The sequence below is a fragment of the Sarcophilus harrisii genome, chromosome 2 (assembly GCF_902635505.1).
Source record: "Sarcophilus harrisii chromosome 2, mSarHar1.11, whole genome shotgun sequence".
Lineage (NCBI taxonomy): Eukaryota > Metazoa > Chordata > Mammalia > Dasyuromorphia > Dasyuridae > Sarcophilus > Sarcophilus harrisii.
The window spans coordinates 617986673-618009668 of NC_045427.1; the positions used below are offsets into that span (position 1 = coordinate 617986673).

The 22996-nt window shown below is 43.2% G+C and overlaps 1 protein-coding gene across 3 annotated transcripts in view; it reads right to left on the reverse strand.

The window, feature by feature from the left end:
* Window positions 1-22996, reverse strand: part of CCDC33 (coiled-coil domain containing 33) — a 205347-nt gene that overhangs the window by 165822 nt on the left and 16529 nt on the right. For all 3 annotated transcript variants that reach the window (XR_004232550.1, XM_031956621.1, XM_012545514.2), the window contains exon 2: window positions 7835-7998. Coding sequence is in view for 2 of the 3 variants with exons in the window: in XM_031956621.1 (XP_031812481.1) it covers window positions 7835-7998 (164 nt within the window). In the remaining variant the exon portion in view is untranslated. The remainder of the gene's footprint in view (window positions 1-7834; window positions 7999-22996) is intronic.

Sequence of the window (22996 nt, forward strand, 5' to 3'; positions counted from 1 at the left end):
TAGAAGATAATAGTAGGTGCTTAATAAATGCTTGTTCATTGATTCACAGAGATCCTGTCACATGACCCAGGCCACAGAGAGGATGAGCTTGGACCTGGGACCTTTTCGATCTCTGGGCTTGTAGTGACATGTCCACGACATTCATAGAGCCACCGGAGACTTCAGTCCCACCCCTTCCTTTTACAGATGGGAGAAGAGAGACCAGGGCATTTAAACAGCTTGCCCAAGATCTCACAGACAGTAACGGAGCAGAATCCAGATTTTCTGATCTGAAAGCCAGTGTTTTTTCTGAAGATAATATTTGTAAAGTGCTCAGTTTAATGGCTGGCACATGGTAACACTTCATACGTGCTTGCGCCCTTCTCCTCCTTCTCCCTTCCCTCTCTAATACTCCATATGTTTCTCTGTAATGAATGAGCTGATTCTTTAAAGGTCCTTGCAGCCCCGGCTGGGCAGGGTGGGACAGGACGGAGGAGACCTCACTTCTGGGCCGGCTGTGCCCTCCACGCCTCCATCACCGAGCTGAGAGGGGCCAGGGCAGAGGGCAGAGCCCGCAGGATGGAGGCGGGCAGCGGAAGGAGGAAGGGGCTTGGGGAAGACTTTCATCTCCCTCTTTGGACGACAGCTGGGACGCCCTTCCCTCGCAGCAACTCTGCCTTTCTCCTTTCACGAGCATTTCATTATCACCTGCAGCCGGGGGTGGTGACAGCTGCTTCGGGGCCCTGAGTCTCAGACACCTCCTCGTCTGCTCCTTGGCTGGCACTCACCTCCAGCCCTGCCCCCACCTCCCTGCAGATCCATCACTCTCCCCCTCTACCTCTGAATCACCCCCCTTCCTGCCTCTGGCTTCAGTGTCATCAGCGTCAGCTTCTTTTCACTTCAAGTCCCAGACTTGGCTCCCTCCCAGTGCAAGTCCCTGGCTGTGGTTGCTAAGAGCAAACTCGATGTGCCCTGCATGGCTAATTCCCAGACCCTCCCGCCCACGGACTGGCTCCGGCTCCGGCTCCGGCTCACCCCGCTCCACTCTCCCCGCCCAGGAGTGGCGTTCCCATGGTAACGCGGTGATGGAGACTGTCACAACTGCAGGGAGAGCTGTGACAATCACACGCTGCGCTCCCGTTCCCATCTCGGGGACTAGTGTCGCTGGGCTCTCCTGAGATCATCTGGCGATAATTGGTTTATGGAAATAACCCAGGGGCCTGCCAGGAAGATGGCGAGCTAAGCTCTCCATGAAATGGAGAGCTCCTTTCAAACAGGTTCTCTCCTCTTCCCCCACTCCCCACCCCCAACCTGTCCTCCCAGGACACAATCCCCATCTACATGAAAATGAGGAGTGGCCAGAGTGGGAGGAGGGAGAGAGGAGAGAAGAGCAAAAAAGAGAAGAAATAGTGAGGGCTGGGGGAGGGAAAAGGAAGCAGTGGGGCGGGACTGCCCCTCCTCCTCCCAGCCAATGAGCAGGTGTTTCACCTGTTGGATTAGGACCTCTCTCCTCTGCTCAAATCCCCTGGTTCCCAAGGTGATTATTGCTATAGTAACCAGGTGTTTGCCCGCACAAACCAATCTGCGAGTTTCTCCCCGGCTGTCTCTGCGTCTGACCCTGTGCTAAGCCAGGCTTTATGCCATCTGGGGGAATTCGCAGAGGTTTGGGGGATCACAGCATCTCAGAGTTGGAAGGGCTTAGAAAACACTGACTAGTCAATCAGTGAGCACCTTGGGGAGAGCCGTCTCCAGCAGCCTGGGGTTAATGGGGAGGAGGGCAGCAAAGGGTCGGTATGGAAGATGACCCTTGAGTCGGGGAAACTGGGCTTTGGGGGTGAGATACGAGCAGGGGTTTGGACAAGCAAGCCAAGACCTGTACCAGACAAGGGAATTGCCACCAGAACACACCAGATTAGCTATCGCACGCAAGCTGAGACCCTTCGAAGGGGAAAGTGAACGACTGCTAGACTGTACAGACCGGATTATATGGGCCAGCAGACAGCCCTCGCTTCTGCCTGTTAGTGGGACTGAGAATTCAGGAGCTTGTCCCAATTTCCTGGGGAAGCAAGTAGGGAATGAAGAGGGAGTCTAGGGGTTCTTTCTTTCAGGGTCCTGATAATGGACACTTCATGAGACCAGGTTCGGATTTAATCTAGAACAAGAAAATAAGGAACTGAGTTTCCTTGAAGGGAAGAATCAGTCTTAGCTGGCACATAGTAGGAGCTTATTACTTATTTATTGACTGTCTAGGAGACAAAGAGTGCCCTGTGAGACCGAGTGTCCCATTCTCTGAGCCAGCAAAGCTCCTAGGAAGTGATACACTAAGTCACCACAGGATGAAACATCTGCTCTGTAGAATTCTGTTTTTTAACCGCTTGCCTCTGTTCCCTTTTCTCCTGCTTTTCTAACACTTTTGCACAATCTTCACTTTGTTATAGTTGAACGAGGAGGAAAGGGGATTTATTTATGCCTCAGGCAGGATAGAAGAGGATCAGAGCATCCTAAGGGGCCACTTGTAGTGATAGCAACTAGTCTACTTCCTGGGAAGAGGGGATAGAACTGGGTGTAAAAGTTAAATACTTAGGAGAAAAGAGAGGTTGGAAAAGCTGTTATTGCAGAACCTCTTTGGCTTGGTATTGCCTCAGTTTCTCCCCTAAAACCCTTGAGAGCTAATTACATTGCCCTAAATTTCTAAGATGCTTTATCATCTAAAATCCCAACAACATGGCTGAACCCAAAGCATTATTTTATGCTTTATGAGAAATGAGCTTCCATAAAAATAAGGAATGAGACTAGTGGGAAAAAAAAAGCAGAATAAAAACTTGGCTCACAGGGCCAGAGACAGCAGTAGCCACTGAGTAGATCACGTGCTTGACCAGAATCTTTGTGAGACCAAGAGAAAGAAAGGAAAACTTTCTGAACCTTGTCCCACAATGTGCTTATGGTAAGCCAAAAGGATAAGTAAATGTGCTATGACTAATATCTGAATATTATTCCCACATCACATGAGATCATTGAATTCTCAGGTGACAAGACACACTCCTATCTAGGTTTTCTCACTTTGAGACCAGCACATTTTCCACTACAACTCAGCTGTCTATCAATCAGGTCAGGCTGGGCTAAAAAGAGAAGGATGGGAGCTGTTGCCCATTCAGGTCCTCATGGATGGCTGAGATGCTGAGCATCAGGAAGGGAATGAAACCTTCTTGGATGGCTCCAACCATCAGTAAGCATTCTTGACAAAGCGTAACGCTTACTGCACCATCCAGTGATAAGGGAACTCGCCTTGCCCGGCATCTATGCAGAAAAAGCCCTGTCTGTGCTAAAAATAGGAGGGTCAGCCAGGGCTGGCCAGACTGGTGGGGCACAGCACACAAGATTCTCACAGCCACAAAGTTGGAAGTGGGGGGAGTTCCCAGCAACACTAGCCTGAGAGGTGGTGAGTGAGAAGCCAGGGAGAAAAGAAGCAGAACTGGAACTGCCTGGAATTGTGCCTTCGGCAGCAGCAGCAGCAGATCCCCCCTTCTCTGGTGCAGGCTGTCGGCCCAGCAGGCACAACAGGGAGGCAGGAACCCCCTCCTACTGTTAGTTCTTCATCAGCACCATGGCTAGAGCCAGTCACTGCAGGATGAAAGCTGTGTGGCTTTGGGGAACAGCTCCTGCAAACCTGGGGCCACCACCAACTTCTGTCCCCTGCTGCTCATGTCCCCAAGGGGACATGGGCAAGGTAAGCGGGGAGTCCCATCTATGCCAACCGAATTTCTTCTTGTGTTCAAGAATTCCGCTTCCTGCTGTGCCCATCTGATCTCTTCCCTCAAGTAAGAATAAATAATGATACGGATACTACTAATAACTGTCGACATTTATAGAGCACCTACTATGTGCCGGGTACTGTGCTGAGCACTTTGCAGTTTTTTTTATCATTTGATTCCCTACAACAACCTTGGAAGATGGGTGCCATTTTTATTCCCATTTTACAGATGAAGAAACTAAGGGAAATGGAAATTAAGTTACTTGCCCAGGGTTACACACTTAGTAAGCGTCATAGGATGGATTTGAACTCAAGGCTTCTTGTCTCCAGGTCTGGCACTCCACCTACTATATCAGCTCACAGCTCTAACTGGAGTGAGTCTTTTCTCTGACTGCCAGCCTTCTATTTCCTATTGCATTCATCCCCTGAGCAGAGGCTCATCCACACTTTCATCTGAGCTAGAATAAGGTTCCCATTACTAACTACCTTCCCAGTCTTCTTCAGAGGATCCTCCCTCCAGATCCTGCCCTCTAAGATTTGGTGTTGCACAGGGGTCTCTCAGGGACCCTCTTCTGCTTCACTTGGAGATCTCATCAGCTCCCTTAGAGTGTATAACCATCTCCATTCTCAACCATCCCTGAACTCTCTGCTAACCTCCCATCTCACATCTCCAATTCGACTGGATTCCAGTTGACACCAGAAAGTCACAGACTAAATTAATTATCTTTCTCCCTAAACTCTGCCTGCCTTCTAATTTCCCAACTACTACAGAGGACACCACCATAATCCCAGTCCCTCAAGCAGGTAAATTAGGTGTCATCCCGGTCTCCTCCCAATCCCTCCTCATATTTAATCTGTTGCCATAAGCTTTTGATTTCACCTTTGCAACATCTCCTGAATGCAATCCATCTCCCCTCTCACATGGCCAGTACTTTGTTACAGTCCCCCATCACATCATACTCAGACTCCTACAATAGCTGTGGGAAGTCAGCTGGCCTCTGTTCTCTCTCCACTATCATCCATCTTTCATTCAGCCATCAAAGTGATTTTCCTAAACTATGAGTCCAACCATATCATCCATTTACTCAAATCCCTTATCCTCTTGCATCAAATGCAAAACCCTCTGTTTGGCCTTCATAACCCACCTTCCTTCTATCTTGCACCTTACTCCTTCACCAAGTACTCCACAATTCAGTGGCACTTATTTCTTTCTAGTCAAAGAGCAAGATACCCTATTTCTCTACTTTGGGAATGCTTAGAATTCTCTTTCTCCTCATCTCTGCCTTCAAGTCTCCACTAAAATCTCATCTTCTATAGGAAACCTTTCACAATCCCTCTTAATTCAAATATTTCCCTTCTGTTAATTATTTCCCATTTATTCTGTATATAGATAGCTTCTTTGTACAGATTTATTTACTGGTCGTTGTCTCTCCCATAGAGATTGTGGGCTCCCTGAGAGAAGAGATCTCTTTTTGTACCTCCTGTCCTTCATGCAGTATTTGTATTTATTAGGCATTTAGAAAATATTCATTGATTGACTGACTGATTCCCTGGAGCATCAAAGAACTTTCTGACCAATTGTAGCCTGCAAATCCCACCCCATGTCCTGTGAATGTATTTATGGACTTTTCCCCGGAATCAGGGAAAGGTTATCCTCTCTCTGTATGTATTCTTGGAAGAATGAGGACTCTTACAGAGTAGCCTTTGTCTCAAAGCATTCAGGAGGAAGCAGGGCTCCACCTTGAACTGGCCAGATTGCTTAAGGAAATGATCAAGGATGAGTTGTGTCCCTGGGGCTTATACCTGGTAATGAGTGCTGAAGATATACTTTTTCTCCATTTCCAGGAAACTTAGCTGAGGAAGGAACAAGGTACCACCCCACCAAGTAGCCTATTCTTTATTCACTATCTTTTATTCTCTTCTGACAGTTTGATGTGCATGAATCCCATGTTCCTAAATAGACTAAGCACTGAGCTTGCAAAAAGAAGCAAAAGACAGTTCCTGCTCTTCAGGAGCTCACAATCTAAATGGGAAATACAATAATACAGATGGAAAAATGAGCTATATGTGGGTATTGAAGGGGAAGGAGAGAGTGAGGGGGGAGAGAGAAAGAGAAACACAGAGAAAGAGAGAGACAAGAGACAGAAAGAGAGAGAAAAAGAGAGATAGAGAATGAAACAAAGATAGAGACACAGAGAGAGATAGAGGGACAAGAGAGACAGATGCAGAGACACAGAGATATACAGAGAGACACAGAGACAGATAGGGAGACAGAAATAGTGAGAGAGAAGAGAGATACAGATAGGGAGACAGAGACAGAGACAGACAGAGCATAGAGAGACAGAAGCTCCTTCCTCCAGATATGGTCCCTCCTCCTTCCTTTCAAGCCTCCTTGAGGAGGGGTTGAGGAGATATATGTGGTGTATATGTGTATCTGGAGGACCAATAAGGCTAGCTAGGGTCAAGCCATTTCCTTTTCCTTTCTGTCTAGCCCTGAACGCCCCAGAGAGCCCTACATCCTAGAGGAAGATAGACCAGAGGCAAAGGTCTGGGCCTTCCTGGAAGAAACAGCGAGGAACAGGGCTAGACGGAGTGGAGCCAGGGCTGCCTTGGGCCGGCTCTCTCTCCCCTGAGTCACACAGCAGCCCTGTTTTCTTGCTTTCTTGTTGACCCCTAAAACTTCTAGGACACACTCTGTGTACATTCTTCATCTTCTATGCTTAATATAGCTGTGTGCGTGTAACCGTACCAGATTGCTTCCCATCTTGGGGATGAGGAAGGAAGAGAGGAAGAGTAAAATTAGAAATCAAGCCCTAATAAAAGTAAATATTGAAACAACAACAACAACAAACCTCCTAAACATATTATATCTTCCCAGTATCCTCCTCTTGGAGAGCAGGCGCTGTTTCATGATGGTTTCTATTGTCTGTGTCTTCCCCAGTGCACTGTCCATAGTAGGCATTTGATCAATGCTTATCAATGTATTGATTAATAAAACGAATTGAATTGAATTGCAGGGAGGAGGAGGGAGGGATACAGCTTGTGACAGGAGTCGTCAGGAAGCATGGAGCAGCTGGGCCCCAGGCTGCCTAACCCTAACCCTGAGCCTAACTAAGGGCCCCTTTGTTCTAATCCTGAAGTCAGTCTAGTGGACTGCCAAAGAATCCCTACTCTGCTGCAGGCCAGAATATTTCAAGGTGGGGCCTTGGTCTGTAGAGGTCACAAAACTGGTGCAATCTTTTCAGCGTGACTGCTGTGACAAAGGAACACAGGACCATCCATTCAGAGTTGGAAGGAACGTTACGAGATTATCTGACCCAACTCCTTCATTGCATAGAATAGGACCCCAGGGTCCAGAAATAGGAAGTTACAGTTTAAGGATGCCCAGATAATAAGTGAAAGGGCTGGGATGACAACTACATTCCTTTGACTCTACCTTTAAATCTTTCTATTACATTATTCTACAACAAAAAAAAATTATATTCTTTGGCTACAGATACAGGACATATGTACACTCTATCTTTCCTTTTCTGTCTCTCTGTCTCTGTCTCTGTCTTTCCCTCTCCTTTTCTTTCTCTCTCTTGGTCTCTCTCTCTCTCTCTCTCTCTTTCTCTGTCTCTATGTCTCTTTCCTTCTTCTTTTTCTTTTCTCTCTCCCTGTCTAGTTCTCTATGTCTCTCTCTGTTTCTTTGTCTCTCTCTCTTTCTCTCTGTCTCTGTCTCTGTTTCTCTGTCACTCTGTGTCTCTCTCTCCCTTCCCCTCTCTCCCTCCCTCCCTCCCTCTTTCCCCTCCTTAGTAATATTTGTTCAATATCTGGTACTTGTGTTTCTGATTTTCCTCCTTTCATGTCCCTGGATCCCAAGGACTTGAGACCTCAGAATCATTCCTCTAATAGTCCTTCACAGTCCAGGTAGCTCACACTTTGCTCTTTAGATTGTCCTCCAATTTCTTTGTACCCTTGCTCTCCACCTCTAGTACTTTGCACACCCAATATTCATTGTCTGGCAGGCACACCTCTAGTACCTGTACCTTATGAAGTGTATACAGAATATACCTGCTCCCTAGGACCCATTCTTGTCTCCCCACCCCCCATCCAGGTACTCACGCTACCACAAAGGCCAAGGGTTTGGAGCCAGTCTTGCGAGAGGGCAGGTTGACAGCCCCATGGAGACTGATTGTGATGATTTCCTTCTGGGTTGGCGCCAAGTGGCCATAGGAGGTCTCTGCATGGCGAGAAGCTTCTTCAAGGGGTAAGGGGTTCTCTTCCACCTACCAGAAAAGAGCCAGGAGAAAAGGATATTATGTTATAGCCAGGCCGCTTCTATTCCAACTGTTCTATTCTATTACCATCTCTTCTCATTGGTTCTCTCTTCCTTTAGGATTGGGTTTACTGTTGAGTTTTAGCTTTAGCTGATCTCTCAAATTCAAAATGTCCTAAATTCCCCTCTTGTCAAGGGAAAAAAATTAATACCATTTTCTGTTTTATAGGCACAGGCCTGCCAGGATCAATTTTAATTAATTTGTCATTCTTCTAATCCAAGCTTTATTCTGCTTAGGGAGAAAATTTTCCAAACTGACAAGATCCCTTTCATGCCCTTGAAAAATATAACATAAATCATTTTTACATTAATCCTAGTTTTTAGGATTTTTAAAAATAAAGTTGATCTTTCACAATATTAAAAAAATATAGAGTTACAGAGACCAGGGTAAGGTAGAAGTTCAGTTAATATTTTGCTTCATCACTTAGAGCAGATGTCACAAATAGCTTCTTAAAATCATGCAATCCATTTTTGACCATTCCCATCACAAAATACTCCTTTTGAGATGGTCAGAGATGATCTTAGGAGGTCTCAGAATCTGATTTTCATCCAATCAAAATGACCTAATTGAGGACTCTGTGTTCTTGTTAAATGACTTCTCTAATTACTTATTAAAATGCTTTCTTAATATTTCTAAAAAAGGGAGCAGGGGAGCCTTTTGTCTGCTTCCATAATCTCACGCCAGCTTCCAATTTCTAACGCTCAATTTAACATGCTTTTAGTCACTCAGACTCAGAACCTTGGAGTATTATTTCATGCTTCCCTTTCTCTCATTCACCATAGTCAGTCAAATGCGAAGTTCTGTCAAGCCCACCTCAGAAGTGGACAGTTGACCGAGTTCCTTGTTTGGTGGCAAGCACACATATCTGTCTGTCTGCTGTACACATTTTCTGAAAAGTTGCACACAACTTAGCATTTTCTTCATCTTTTTTGGAATTGTGTCAGATTCTTCAAGGCAGGAGCTATTTTGTCTTTCTATTTTTATATCCTTGATACCTAGGATATTGCCTTGTTCAGGGTAGGTATTTCATAAAAGCTTATTGAATTGAATTGAATTTTACAGTGTTTCCTTTTTGTAAAAGGAAGAAATTTTCTGAATTGCAGAGAGAAAGAGAGAAAGAGAGAGAGGAAGGGATAGAGGGGGAGAGAAAGAAAGATAGAGAGACAGAGAGAGAAAAGGGGAGTAAAAGAGAGATAGACAGAGATAGAGAGACAGAGAGAGAGGCAGAGGCAGAGAGGCAGAGGCAGAGAGGCAGAGAAAGAGACAGAGACTGACAGAGACAGAGAGAGAAAGAGGGAGAAAGGGAGAGAGAGATACACACAGAGAGACAGAGACAGAGAGAGACAAAGAGAGAAAGGGGGAGTGAAAGAGAGATAGACAAGGATAGAGACAGAGAGAGAGGCAGGGGCAGAGAGGCAGAGAGACACAGAGACACAGAGAGAGACAGAGAAGCAGAGAGGCAGAGAGGCAAAGAGACTGAGAGGCAGAGAGAGAGAGACAGAGAGAGAGAGATGGAGAGAGGGAAAGAAAGAGGGAAAGAGAGAAAGAGAGAGAGAGAGAGAGAGAGAGAGAGAGAGAGAGAGGAAGGAAGAAAGAGACAGAGAGAGAGACAGACAGAGACAGAGACAGAGAGACAGAGACAGACAGAGAGAGAGACAGAGAGAGGCAGAGAGACAGACAGAGAGGCAAAGAGACTGAGAGGCAGAGAGAGAGAAAGAGAGACAGAGACAGAGAGAGAGAACGAGGGAGAGAGGGAGAGACACACAGAGAGAGACAGAGACAGAGACAGAAGGGAAGGAAGAAAGAGACAGACAGACAGACAGACACACACACACACACAGAGAGAGAGAGAGAGAGAGAGAGAGAGAGAGAGAGAGAGAGAGAGAGAGAGAATACCTTTAGCTCTGAATTCCTAGGGTCTTAGAAAAGAATTATTTTTCTAGAGAGCAGACAGCCTGAAGACAGAGACTTATTACCTTGAAACTAGAGTTAAGTAAACGATTTTCATAACAGTTCAAACCAATAATGGAAGAGATCTTGAAAACTGCCAAATGAATTGATACAGACAGTAATTGTTAAAACAGCTTAGAATGGGAAGAAATCACTAGAAATTGAAGTGGGCCTTGAAGGATAACCAGGTCTTAAATTGTCAGAGAGGAGGGCATTCTAGGTGAATAATGAAATAAATCTAACAAAGGAGAAAGAGAAGGGAGTAAGCATTTATATAGTGACTCCAACATGCCAGGCACTGTTCCAAATGCTTTACAAATGCTTTAACAGTATCTTATTGTTACTGACACCAAACCTGAAGTAGATACTATTATTATCCCCATTTTATAGTTGAAGAAGCTGAGTCTGGAGGAAACTAAATGACTTGTTCAGAATCACACACCTAGAAATTATCTGGGGGCTAGATTTGAATTCAGGTATTCCTAACTGAAATTTCAGCCCTCTATCCAATGAGCCCCCTAGTGCCAAGGGCAGGATGGGAAAAGATTTCAGAATCTCCCAACATAAAGGAATTTCAGAGGTCTTGTCTTTGTGGTCCCATTGCATGGTCCCTTATACATAGTAGGGGCTTATTATATGAATGAAATGAATAAGGATACCTAGTTCAACCCCTGCCAAACAAAGATTCCTTCCATGACATTCCCCCATAAATGGTCATCTGGCCTCTACTTTAGTATATTCTGTGAAGGAGAAGTCACCACTTTGCTACAAAAACCCATTCATCTTTTGCTTTAATTGTTAACAAGCTCTTTTTATAAAAAAGTCTTTTGTCCACAGTGTCTGCTTTTGTCTGCTGAGACAAGGAAAAGGAAAACAAATGCTGCTTTTTACGAACAGCTCTTGTTCTCCCTGAGCCATTTCTTCTAGGGCTAGCCTTTTTCTTTCAATCAACTCTGATCTTGCATGGCTTGGCTGGTCATTGCCTCTGTCTCCTGCTCAGCTGCCTCTGGATTTTCTTCCTGAAATGTAATGACCAATACCGGCCGATAATACTGCAGATGTGGGAAGACCAGGGCAAAGTCCTGCAGGGCTGTTATTGCCTCTCTCATTGGACACTGTGCCTCTCTCTTTATTCAACCAAAGACCACAGGAGGTTTTTCCAGTTGCCGTGTTTTAACTGGACGGTGTAGGTACAGTCAAGCTCCCTGTCCACTAAAGCCTCAAGGCTCATCTACAACATTAATTTAGAAAAGGCAAAAAAATGGAGGCGGGACTGCTCAGGGGGAAATGGAGCCCCGTGTGTGGAATCTGGAAGGCACAGATTCAAATTCTACCACAGACACTTATGAGCTGATTGACCTCTCGAAATCTCATCATCTCTTCTGTAAAATGGAGATGGGAATAACTCCTACATCATATGGTATGAAGTTTAACTGAGATAAAGTGTACGACTCACTTGGCAAAACTTAAATCAGTATATCAGTGAGCTATAATTACAAACTGTGCTTAGAAAGGGGATAATTGCTCACCAAAAGCTACATAGCTAGCCAACGGCATGTTTAGGGAACACTGAGTGAACCTCAGTGAGAAATTAGACTAGAAAGAAAGTCAGTGGCAAGATTATGGAAGGCCTTTGGACTTTATTCTATGGGCAAACTTAAAGTAATGTATAAATGTCAGCTATTATTGTTATAGTTAAGAGTACTTTTTAAAACTTAAAGTAATGTATAAATTTGCTATTATTGTTACTATTTTGTTCTATGTTAACTGGTTAACCTCCAAGAGGAAAAGAAGAGCAGGCTGGGCTGTGTCTCATCTTTTAAGAGACAGGTTTTGCCTCCCACAGTGACTAACTCCCCACCCTGGGGACAGGACCAACCCTGGTCAAGTTTCCACATGTATCAAGGCCCACTTGGCCTAATTCCATCTGTAAGGAAACCAGTGGGGGGTGTTTACCTCCTTCTCTCATTAAATGGCAAAAGAAGATGTGATGAGACAAGAGAGAAAACCCTGAAGCCGGAGCCAGGCCCTTAGGATTGAATAGACTTTGTCTTCTGGACCCCCTGCTGCCCTCAATTTCATCCACATGGACAAGCCTGACCCTGCTTCCCTTCTCCCCCATTAAATTCTTTGATTCTCTATGGCCGCAGCTATCTAGTCTAGTGTGGTCTGGGCCCAGATTCAGGTTCTACTTTATTCTTGATCTGAAGGTTGGGGAGACACTGGGGCATGGTCTTTGATCACGGCAGGGCTTTTCTAACAAATTCTCTAGGGTCAGCCAACCCCCGGATTGCACATCTGGTCTCCCTATGTCAAGAGAAATGTTGGATGTTAGAGGAACCTTAAAGCTATCACTCATCTCATGGGTACATAAGCTGGAGTCCCTCAAGAGTCTCTTGGATTATTTCTAGTCATATGAAAAGATGTTCCAAATCACTATTCATCAGAGAAATGCAAATTAAGACAACTCTGAGATACCACTACACACCTGTCAGATTGACTAGAATGACAGGGAAAGATAACGCGGAATGTTGGAGGGGATGTCGGAAAACAAGGACACTGATACATTGTTGGTGGAGTTGTGAATGAATCCAGCTATTCTGGAGAGCAATCTGGAACTAGGCCCAAAGAGTTATAAACTGTGCATCCCTTTGATCCAGCAGTGTTTCTCCTGGGCCTGTTTCCCAAAGAGACCTTAAAGGAGGGAAAGGGGACCCACATGTGCATGAATGTTTGTGGCAGCCCTGTTTGTAGTGGCCAGAAACTGGAAACTGAGTGGATCCCATCAGTTGGGGAATGGCTGAATAAGTGATGGCACAAGAATGTAACGGAATATTATTGTTCTGTAAGAAATGACCAGGAGGATGATTTCAGAGAGGTCTGGAGAGACTTACAGGAACTGGTGCTGAGTGAAATGAGCAGAACCAGGAGATCATTATATATGCTAACAACAAGATTACATGATGATCAATTCTGATGGACATGGCCATCTCCAACAATGAGATGATTCAGGCCAGTTCCAATGATTAAGAGGGCCATCTACACCCAGAGAGAGAGGACTGTGGGAATGGAGTGTGGACCACAATGTAACATTCTCACTCTTTTTGTTGTTTGCTTGCATTTTGTTTTCTTTCTCATTTCTTTCCTTTTTGATCTGATTTTTCTTGTGCAACAAGATAATTGTATACATATGTATGCATATATTGGATTTAACATATATTTTAACATCCTTAACATACATTGGATTGCTTGCCATCTAGGGGAGGGAAAGAAGGAGAGGATAATTTGTAACACAAGGTTTTGCAGGGGTCAGTGTTGAAAAATTATCCATGCATATGTTTTGAAAATAAAAAGCTTTAATTTAAAATTTTAAAAAGGTGGGGGGAGTCTCTTGGATTAATTTCAAGGCATCTACAAATCTGAATAAGAAAAAAATACATCTTTATGATCACTAACTTCTAACAGAAATTTAGCATTGCCTTCATATACATATATGGACATTATTCAGAGAGAGGGTCCATAGATTTTATCACATGGACACACACATATAATTAAACTAACTCATTTTATATATGGGGAAACTGAGAGCCATAGAAAGAATAGTGTTTTCCCATGGCCAATCCAGATTGTTCATTATGAAGTTGGGTCTAAATCCTATCACTAGGCTGGGGTCTTTCTACTAGACTAAGCTTGGGGAGGACCCAGTAAAAGAAAAAAGTAACTTTAATACAGAGAAGGAAGAATGGGGGAATATATGGACATTTGAGGTAATATCACAATTTGTGATTTTCTTCGCTGAAAGGCACAGACGGCATGCAGATGGATACTGATAAATTCTCAAAGGAGAGTCAAATGATTCCCAGACTTCATCAAACCTCAAACACTTCTGAGGCAGAAGAAAGTGAAGGAAGGAACAAGCCCAGGATATTTCACTTCCACTGAAGGTAACATCATAATGTTAAACTCATAGTAGGTCTAAGCTGGGAGTATCACCAAACCCTGGAGGAGAGATCCTCACATAGTTTCTGAGGTGAGTTTGGTATTTAGGTGACCTCCCTGTCTTGTGAGGATGACATCACAGAGAGTGACTCTGGCCTTTCCCAATGATCATTGGAATCTCATGAGACCCAGGATAGGGGCTCAATGGACCTCATGGCTGAAACCAGGAAGCATTATTCGGGGGTATAAGTGAATCCTCTACAGGGGTCCTCAGACTTTTTAAATAGGGGGCCAGTTCACTGTCCCTCAGACTGTTGGAGGGCCGGACTATAGTAAAAACAAAACCTTTGTTTTGTGGGCCTTTAAATAAAGAAACTTCATAGCCCTGAGTGAGGGGGAATAAATGTCCTCAGCTGCTGCATCTGGCCTGCAGGTAGTAGTTTGAGGACCCCTGCGTCTAGAACAAAGTTTATTTTTTAAAAAATATTTTAATATTTTTTCCAATTACATGTAAAAACTATTGTTAATCTTTGTTGTTGGTTTTTTTGTTTGTTTGTTTGTTTTACAATTTTGAGTAACAAATGAATTTCCCCCTTATAGAGAAGGCAAACAGTTTGATAAAAATTATGCATGTGCAGTCACATAAAACATATTTCCATATTAATCATGTTGTAAAAAGAAAACAAGAGAAAAAAACAAGAAAAATTAAGCTTAAAAAATACCCGACATGTTTCAATCCATCACTTCTTTTTCATCATAAATACTTCAGAATTGCTTGATCTTTATATTGCTGAGAATAGCTAAGTCATTCACACTTGATCATCATAAAGCATTGCTGTTACTGTATACCCTGTTTTTCTGTTTCTGCTCATTTCATTTTGTATCAGTTCATGTTGCATTAAATTTTATTCATTTCTTATAGCACAAAAGTTTTCATCACAATCATAAACCATAATTTGTTCAGATATTCCCCAATTGATGGCCATCCCCTCAATTTTTGGTTCTTTGATCACAAAAAGCTGCTATAAATATTTTTGTACATATGGGTGCTTTTCTTTTTTTTTTATTTGAGTGTTCGATATGAATCATTCTGTGATTGATAATTAGTCAAAGGATATAAACAGGAAATTTTCAGATAAAGAAAGTAAAACTATCTGTAGTCATATGAAAAAATGATCTAAATCATTATTGATTAGAAAAGTGCAAATTAAAACAATCCTGAGGCACATCTGATACCTATCAGAGAGACCTGTTGAAGACCTGAGCTTAAAAAGACGAAGGCTTCCCACTGCATCTGGGCCGTATCCAATTATTCTGATCTATCTCTGGCCACTGGACCCAGATGGCTCTGGAGGGAAAGTGAGACTGGTGACTTTGCATGACCCTCCCTCACTTAAATCCAAATTCACTTGCATGTCACAGTCTTCTTTAAGAACAATGGACACCATTCTCCAATTGAAAAATGGTCAAAGGATATGAACAGACAATTCTCAGATGAAGAAATTGAAACTATTTCTAGTCATATGAAAAGATGCTCCAAGTCATTATTAATCAGAGAAATGCAAATTAAGACAACCCTAAGATACCACTACACACCTGTCAGATTGGCTAAGATGAAAGGAAAAAATAATGATGATTGTTGGAGGGGATGTGGGAAAACTGGGACATTGATTCATTGTTGGTGGAGTTGTGAACGAATCCAACCATTTTGGAGAGTAGTTTGGAACTATGCTCAAAAAGTTATCAAACTGTGCATACCCTTTGATCCAGCAGTGTTACTACTGGGATTATATCCCAAAGAGATTATAAAGAAGGGAAAGGGACCTGTATGTGCACGAATGTTTGTGGCAGCCCTTTTTGTAGTGGCTAGAAACTGGAAACTGAATGGATGTCCATCAGTTGGAGAATGGCTGAATAAATTGTGGTATATGAAAATTATGGAATATTACTGTTCTGTAAGAAATGACCAACAGGATGATTTCAGAAAGGCCTGGAGAGACTTACACGAACTGATGCTAAGTGAAATGAGCAGGACCAGGAGATCATTATATACTTCAACAACAATACTAGATGATGACCAGTCCTGATGGATCAGGCCATCCTCAGCAACGAGATCAACCAAATCATTTCTAATGGAGCAGTAATGAACTGAACTAGCTATACCCAGAAAAAGAACTCTGGGAGATGACTAAAAACCATTACATTGAATTCCCAGTCCCTATATTTATGCACACCTGCATCTTTGATTTCCTTCACAAGCTAATTGTACAATAATTCAGAGTCTGATTCTTTTTGTACAGCAAAATAATGTTTTGGTCATGTATACTTATTGTGTATCTAAGTTATATTTTAATATATTTAACATCTACTGGTCATCCTGCCATTTAGGGGAGGGGGTGGGGGGGGGTAAGAGGTGAAAAATTGGAACAAGAGGTTTGGCAATTGTTAATGCTGTAAAGTTACCCATGTATATATCCTGTAAATTAAAGGCTATTAAATAAAAAAAAAAAAAAAAAGAAATATAAGAACAATGGACAAATAACAATAACATCAGATTGGTTGATATGTCAGAAAAGGGAAAATGACCAATCATCAAGAGGAGATAAAAATACTGGGACACTAATCTTAGTGGAATTGTGAACAAACTCAAGAATTCTAGAGAATAATACAGAACTATGTCCAAAGGGCCAAAAAACTGGGTATACCCTTTGATCTGATGATATTACTATTCATGGATCCCCGGAAATCTATCCATTCTGGGTCCCTGGACTTCCTCCTTCCTTAAAGGAATATTGAGCCTCCAGATGAAACATACTGGTCATTCTGCTTTCTATTAGATGCTTTTGCAGGGACTTTCCCCGACAACTCACAGCCAGAGAGGGGAACGTGTGGAACAGAGGATTGGGCTAAGAGCAGAAGCTCCTTGGAGCAGGTGCCCTCCTGTGACCTCTGCTCCTAACCCAGTGACAGACACATAGCCCTGGGGGCCCCTCTTGAAGTCAGAGAGGCAAAATGAAGTTTGATGTGGAGGGAAAAACTCCTTCCCAATTAAAAGTCATCCACAAGTGGGATGGGTAGGGGAGGAAGTCAAAGACCTTTCCCTCTTTGAAGGTCTTTAAGCAGAGGCTGGAGACCCACGGTCAGGTATTTTCTAGTGCAGATTCCTCTTGGACATGAATTGGACAAGGGGTTGCTGAGCTAGACTTCCAGCTCTGGGACCTGTATGCTCTTCAAATTCCTTACTCTATAGAAATGTTTTACACAATGGCACATATCTAACTTATGTCAAATTGCACACTATCTTAAGGAGGAGGGAGGAGAAAATTTGGTACTCAACATTTTTCAAAAATTTAATTTAATTTAAAATTAAGAAAATTCATTTAAAAATGAATACTAAAAAAAGAAAGTTCTTTTGTCCCACTCCAATATCCTAGTCCCTCTGTCCTTTCTGTGCTCCCAGGATTCTTTCCACCAAGTTGCGTTCTTCTTAGTTTTTATCACTCTGCTTCAAACCCAGTGAATTTCTTGGGGGTAACATCGCTTCTTTGCTGTCACTGAAGAAATGTGGCAGCTCCTGTGATTCTAAGTCATCTTGTCTTTGCCTCTGGGGAGCTCCTTCTGCCCGTCCTATTTGGGCTGATGGACCCAGGTGTTACCTGATGGTACAAAATGCCTCTCCTATGTCACACCAACCATCTCTATCCGGTTAAAAGGTGACTAACTTCATATCAATCAAAAATTTTAGGGAGAGCTTCTTCAGGGTTAATGACTCTTTCTCTACATAACAGCTCCTCTCTCTAGCTTTTTAACTCTGTCTCTGTCTCTGTCTTTATGTTAGTCTCTCTCACACACACACACACATTCGTTTTTCTTCTATTTTGTCTGTCTGTCTTTCCTCTCTCAGGACTTAATTCAAAGCCATATCAGTTCTAGGCCATATCAGCCCTTACTAGAAATGGAGGTACAAAGCAATCTGTTACTTGTAAGGCCTAAGGTTGAGCAGCTTGGAAGAGAACTGAGCCACATTTTCTGATTCTAAATCCAGAGCTCTCACATCACATCTCACAGGAGGCAGAGTGAAAAGATGGGGTTTCTTTGTTAACTGGAGGATGGGGTTTTGTCTGGGGGACAGGAGGATGGGTTCAGGCAAAGGGCTTGGCCAGTACCTATGGAGTATCTTATTTCCCCATTCCAAGTGGTTGGGGAGCCTGGAGGACACTGGAATAGGATGAGGCAAATTAATCAGCTAAGCAAAGGAAGCAGAGGCAAGGTACAGCTGAGGTTCCTGGGAGGTGTCCTGGCTGGGCGACCTTGAAGATGGAGCCTCCCAGACTTGCTAGTTAGGGTTCTGAGTACCAGTGACCAGAAGGCAGTGGCCCAACAGAGTGGTAGGAAACTTGTCTAGGATGGGACATGCTAGAGGTCTGTCCAATTCAACAAGCCCCTGCCATGTGCTGGGGATGCAATGTGGATAGAATACTGGCCTTGGAGTCGGGAGGTGGGAATGAGTTCAAATTCTTCCTCAGATGCTTACTACCCCTGTGACCTTGGCATTCAGCCTTAGTTTCCTTATCTTTAAAATGGGAAGAACAGTGGTACTCTACCACACATGAGGACCAAATAGTACATGAAAGTACTATGAAGATTTTAAAAGAGCCACATAAATGCCCTGTTATTATTGTAGAAGGCCCCTCCTCTTGGCCTTGGAGAATCATGGCCATGGAGAATCCTTTAAATAAGGAAGAGAAAAGGAAAGGCTGTGTAAAGCAGTGTGTACCTTAGCACTTCACACATTCTACTTCATTTGATAGATCAGTATACATACAGATGCATATATTAGTATCTAATATAATATATTCTAATAAATGTTTTGTTGCCTTATATATGTATTTCTGATAAAATTTTTGTTGTTATTCAGTTGTTTTCAGTCATGTCCAACTCTTTGTGAGCCCATTTGGGGTTTTCTTGGCAAAGATACTAAAATAATTTGCTATTTCCTTCTCCAGCTCATTTTATAAATGAGGAAACTGAGGCAAAAAGAGTTAAGTGACTTATCCAAGGGCACCCAGTCAGGAAATATTTTAAGCCAGATTTGGACTTGGGAAGAAGAGTCTTCCTCATCCCAGGCCCAGAACTCTGTGCACTGAGCCATCTTCCCCTGAGCTGATATAGATAAGCTGTATATACATATGATTTATAGATAAGATACATATACACATACATATGAGATATAGAGCTGGTTTATAGATAGATGAGATGTATATACATATGATATATACTGGTACATAGATAGATAAGAGATAGACATATATTACATATAACTGATGTATAGATAGATAAGATACATATACACATACATATATTATATATAGCTGGTTTATAGACAAGATATATATATATATAAATGTATAATATATAGCTGATTTATAGATAGATAATATTTATATATGTGTAACTGATTATAAATAAAACATATAGCAGATTTGTATATATACATGTGTATATATATACTATATATATATATATATCTCTGTGTGTGTGTGTGTGTGTGTAAGAGCAGAACTGCCCAGGTTGACACTTCAAGGCCTGCTGTGCAGTTTGGGTTTCAGATAAGGTTACCAATGACCCCAGGAAGGGAAGGTCCTTCTACAAAGTCTCACAACAAATTGGTCCCCAAGCTAAGACTAGCACCCGGCCCCTGACTCTCAGACCAGCCGGCTTTGCCTTCTGCCTCCGCCATGTTCAGAACGGTTAAATGAGACGCTCAGAAGGAAAACTGCTGAGGACAACAGGATGTCTGGACAGGACCCAGAGCAGCTTTTCCCTGGGCAGAGACGCGGGCAGTGCTCAGAAACCCCTCCCCTCTATGACTGACAGAACCCATTCCCCCCCCCCACCCTTTCCTTCTCCCCAGCCCGAGCAGGTGCCATCAGCAGCAGCAGAGGTGTTAATGAAAGTCCAGATTGCCGCCCCTGCCTTCCTCTGAGGGGCCTCCTTCAGGAGGCAGTGGCTCCCCTCCCTCCCCGGTGTCTCTCGGGGTTCTGGGCTGAGGCTGGGCTGGATGGGCAGCCAGGAGTCAGGCCCTGCTCAGTCTGAAACCAGCAGACCTGAAAGGTGCCCATGCATGCATCTCCTCCGGTTCTCTGTCCTCTACGGGTCCCTGAGCCCTGAATAGGAGAGGAAGAAAAGGGAGGGATGGACGGAAGAGACGCTCTTGCTTTAGCTTTTTTTTAGGGGAGGAGAGAAAAGGTGTCACAGTGGACAGGGTGCCCAGGCTGGAGTCACAGAGACCTGAATTAAAATCTTGCCCTAGACCCTGTCTAGTTGTGTGACACTGGGAACATCCTAACCCTGTCTCGTTTCCTCCTCTTTAAATTGAGGAGTTTGAACTAGATAATACTGAAGGTCCTTCTCAGCCCCAAATCTATTCTGCCACGATCCAGATTAATAGTGGAGAATGGTGATTCCAATACTAAATAATGTAAAAATCATCTAGATTTGGCTTTGGTATAAATCATCTCTCTCCATCCCTAACTCCCTTCTACTCTCTCTTTTCATACCCTCCATCCCCTTTCAAATCCCATGGAGTTTACTTTTCTAAGTGTTTCTAGTGGAAAGAGCCCTGAACCAGGGATCAGAAACCTAGCTCTGCTGTTGACTAACTTGGTAACCACGAGCAAGGCAAGGCTCCCTCTCTGGGTTGCAGTTTTCTAATCCAAAAAAAAAAAAAAAAGGTTTACCCAAAAAAATTACTGTCCTAGTAGTAAAAGGGATCTCAGGGGCCATATGCCCCTACTCTTTTTTTATAATAACTTTTCATTTTTCCAAATACATGCAAATGTTTCTCCTTTCCTTTCTCCCTCCCTTAGACACCAAATAATCCAATATAAATTAAACACATACAATTCTACTAAACATATTTCCATATTCATCATGCTGCACAATAAAAATCAGATCAAAAGGGAAAAAACGTGAGAAAAAAAACAAGCAAATAAACAACAACAAAAAGGTAAAAATACCATGTTTTGATATACATTCAGTCCCCATAGTTCTCTTTCTGGAGGCAGATGGCTCTCTTCATCACAAGTCTATTGGAATTGCCTCAAATCACCCCATTGTTGAAAAGAGCCAAGTCCTGTCACAGTGGATCATCACATAATCTTGTTGCTGTGCACAATGTTCTCTTGGTTCTACTCACTCAGCACCAGTTCATTTCTCTCCAAGTCTCTCTGTATTCATCCTGCTGATCATTTCTTACAGAACAATAATATTCCGTAACATTCATCTATCACAATTTACCCAACCATTCTCCAATTGATGGGCATCCACTCAAGTTTCCAGTTCCCTGCCACTATGAGAAGAGCTGCTACAACAGTTTTGCAAATGTGGGTTTTTCTCCCTCTTTTATGATCTCTTTGGGATATCGACTCAGTAGTGATACTATTGGGTCAAAGGGTATGAAAAGTTTAATAACTCTCTGGGCAGAGTTCTAAAATGTTTTCCAAAATGGTTGGATCAGTTCACAACTCCACCAATAATGTGTCAGTGTCCCAATTTTCCCACATCCCCTCCAACATTTAACATGATCTTTTCCTGCCATCTTAGCCAGTCTGAGAGGTATGAAATGTGTTCCCTAGCTACTTAGAAGGTAGTGTCATAATTAAACCCACTTTACAAATGAAGTGGTTAAATATCTTGTCCAAAGTCATAAAGCTAGGAAGGATGATCTTCCTGACTAAATCCCATGTCCTACCCACCATACAAACATTTTGAAGATCAGGAAGTTGAGGTCCAGGGAGGAAAATAGCTTTTTAATGATCCTTCTAATCATTCTGACTCTACTTGATCAACACTTAGGCTTGGACAAAAGGCTGTTGGTGTTTGCCCTTCCCTATTCCTAATTCGGGACAAACAGTTCTCTATGAATTAGCCTTGAGCTTATGTAAAGCATTTCCCTGACTTCTCTAAAGATGAAGTACTTTCTTCTCCTTTTAAAGGTAAAAAGAAACAGGGATCATTGTGGTTTGTTTTAACTGGAAAACCTGCAGGCCGGCAGAGCAGCACTGCTCACCCGAGATAACACAGTAAATTATCATCAGCCTTGGGATAAGATGCTGGGAATCTCAATTCTTCATCCTGTGTTCACACCCAGACTCTAGGTTTCCCCAGAGCCTGGACTGGTCTGGGCTAACCCTTTTATGTTTGAGGAACTCAATGGCCCTGGTTTCCTTTCCAACTTGGGACAAAGAATGGGGGATCAGAGCAGAGGGCCCAGAAGTTAGGAAGATGGCCAGCAGGGAGGCTAAGAAAGCTCCGTAGAATAAAGGGCAGAAAAAATGTCAATTTACTCCTTCCAGAGAAGCTCCATGTCATTATCCCTCCTTCCTCCTTTTCTCTGCATTGTCAAGTTTGCTCCCTGCCAAGCTCTCTGGAAATGAAAATCGATCTGCAAACCATATATTTTTGTTCTCTCTCTCTCTCTCTCTCTCTCTCTCTCTCTCTCTCTCTTCCTTCCTCCCCCCTCTTCTTTTCCCTCTCCCTCTCCCTCTCCCACCATCTTTGTCACACACACAGACACACAGACACACACACATACACACACACACACACACATACATATCCTCTCATATATATGTGTGTGTGTGTTTAACAGATACTTGTTGGTTGATTAACCCTTCTGAAATTCTGTTTCCAGAACCACAAAATTAGCAAGGTGGATCAATGAGCTTTATAGTCCCTTCTAGCCACTGAAAAGACAAAATCCCAGACTCACAGCCGGCAAACAAAGCTGAATCCCTTCCCAAATTCCTCCTCTTCATTCCATCTGTTGGAGAACTAGGACCCTAAGCTTTGTAACTGGAAAGGACCAAAAGACCATCTGCTCTAGTATAACATGGTACAGTACGAGGAAACCCAGGCAGGAGGTGCCTTGACCTGCCCAGGATCCCACAGCCCTGAGGTCCTGTAAGCCTGTTACTCAGAGCCCCTCCCTGACCCTCCCTCCTGCCCATTGGTCGGTCCCCCCAGAGGGCACCTGGTCAGGAGAGTGATGTGGAGA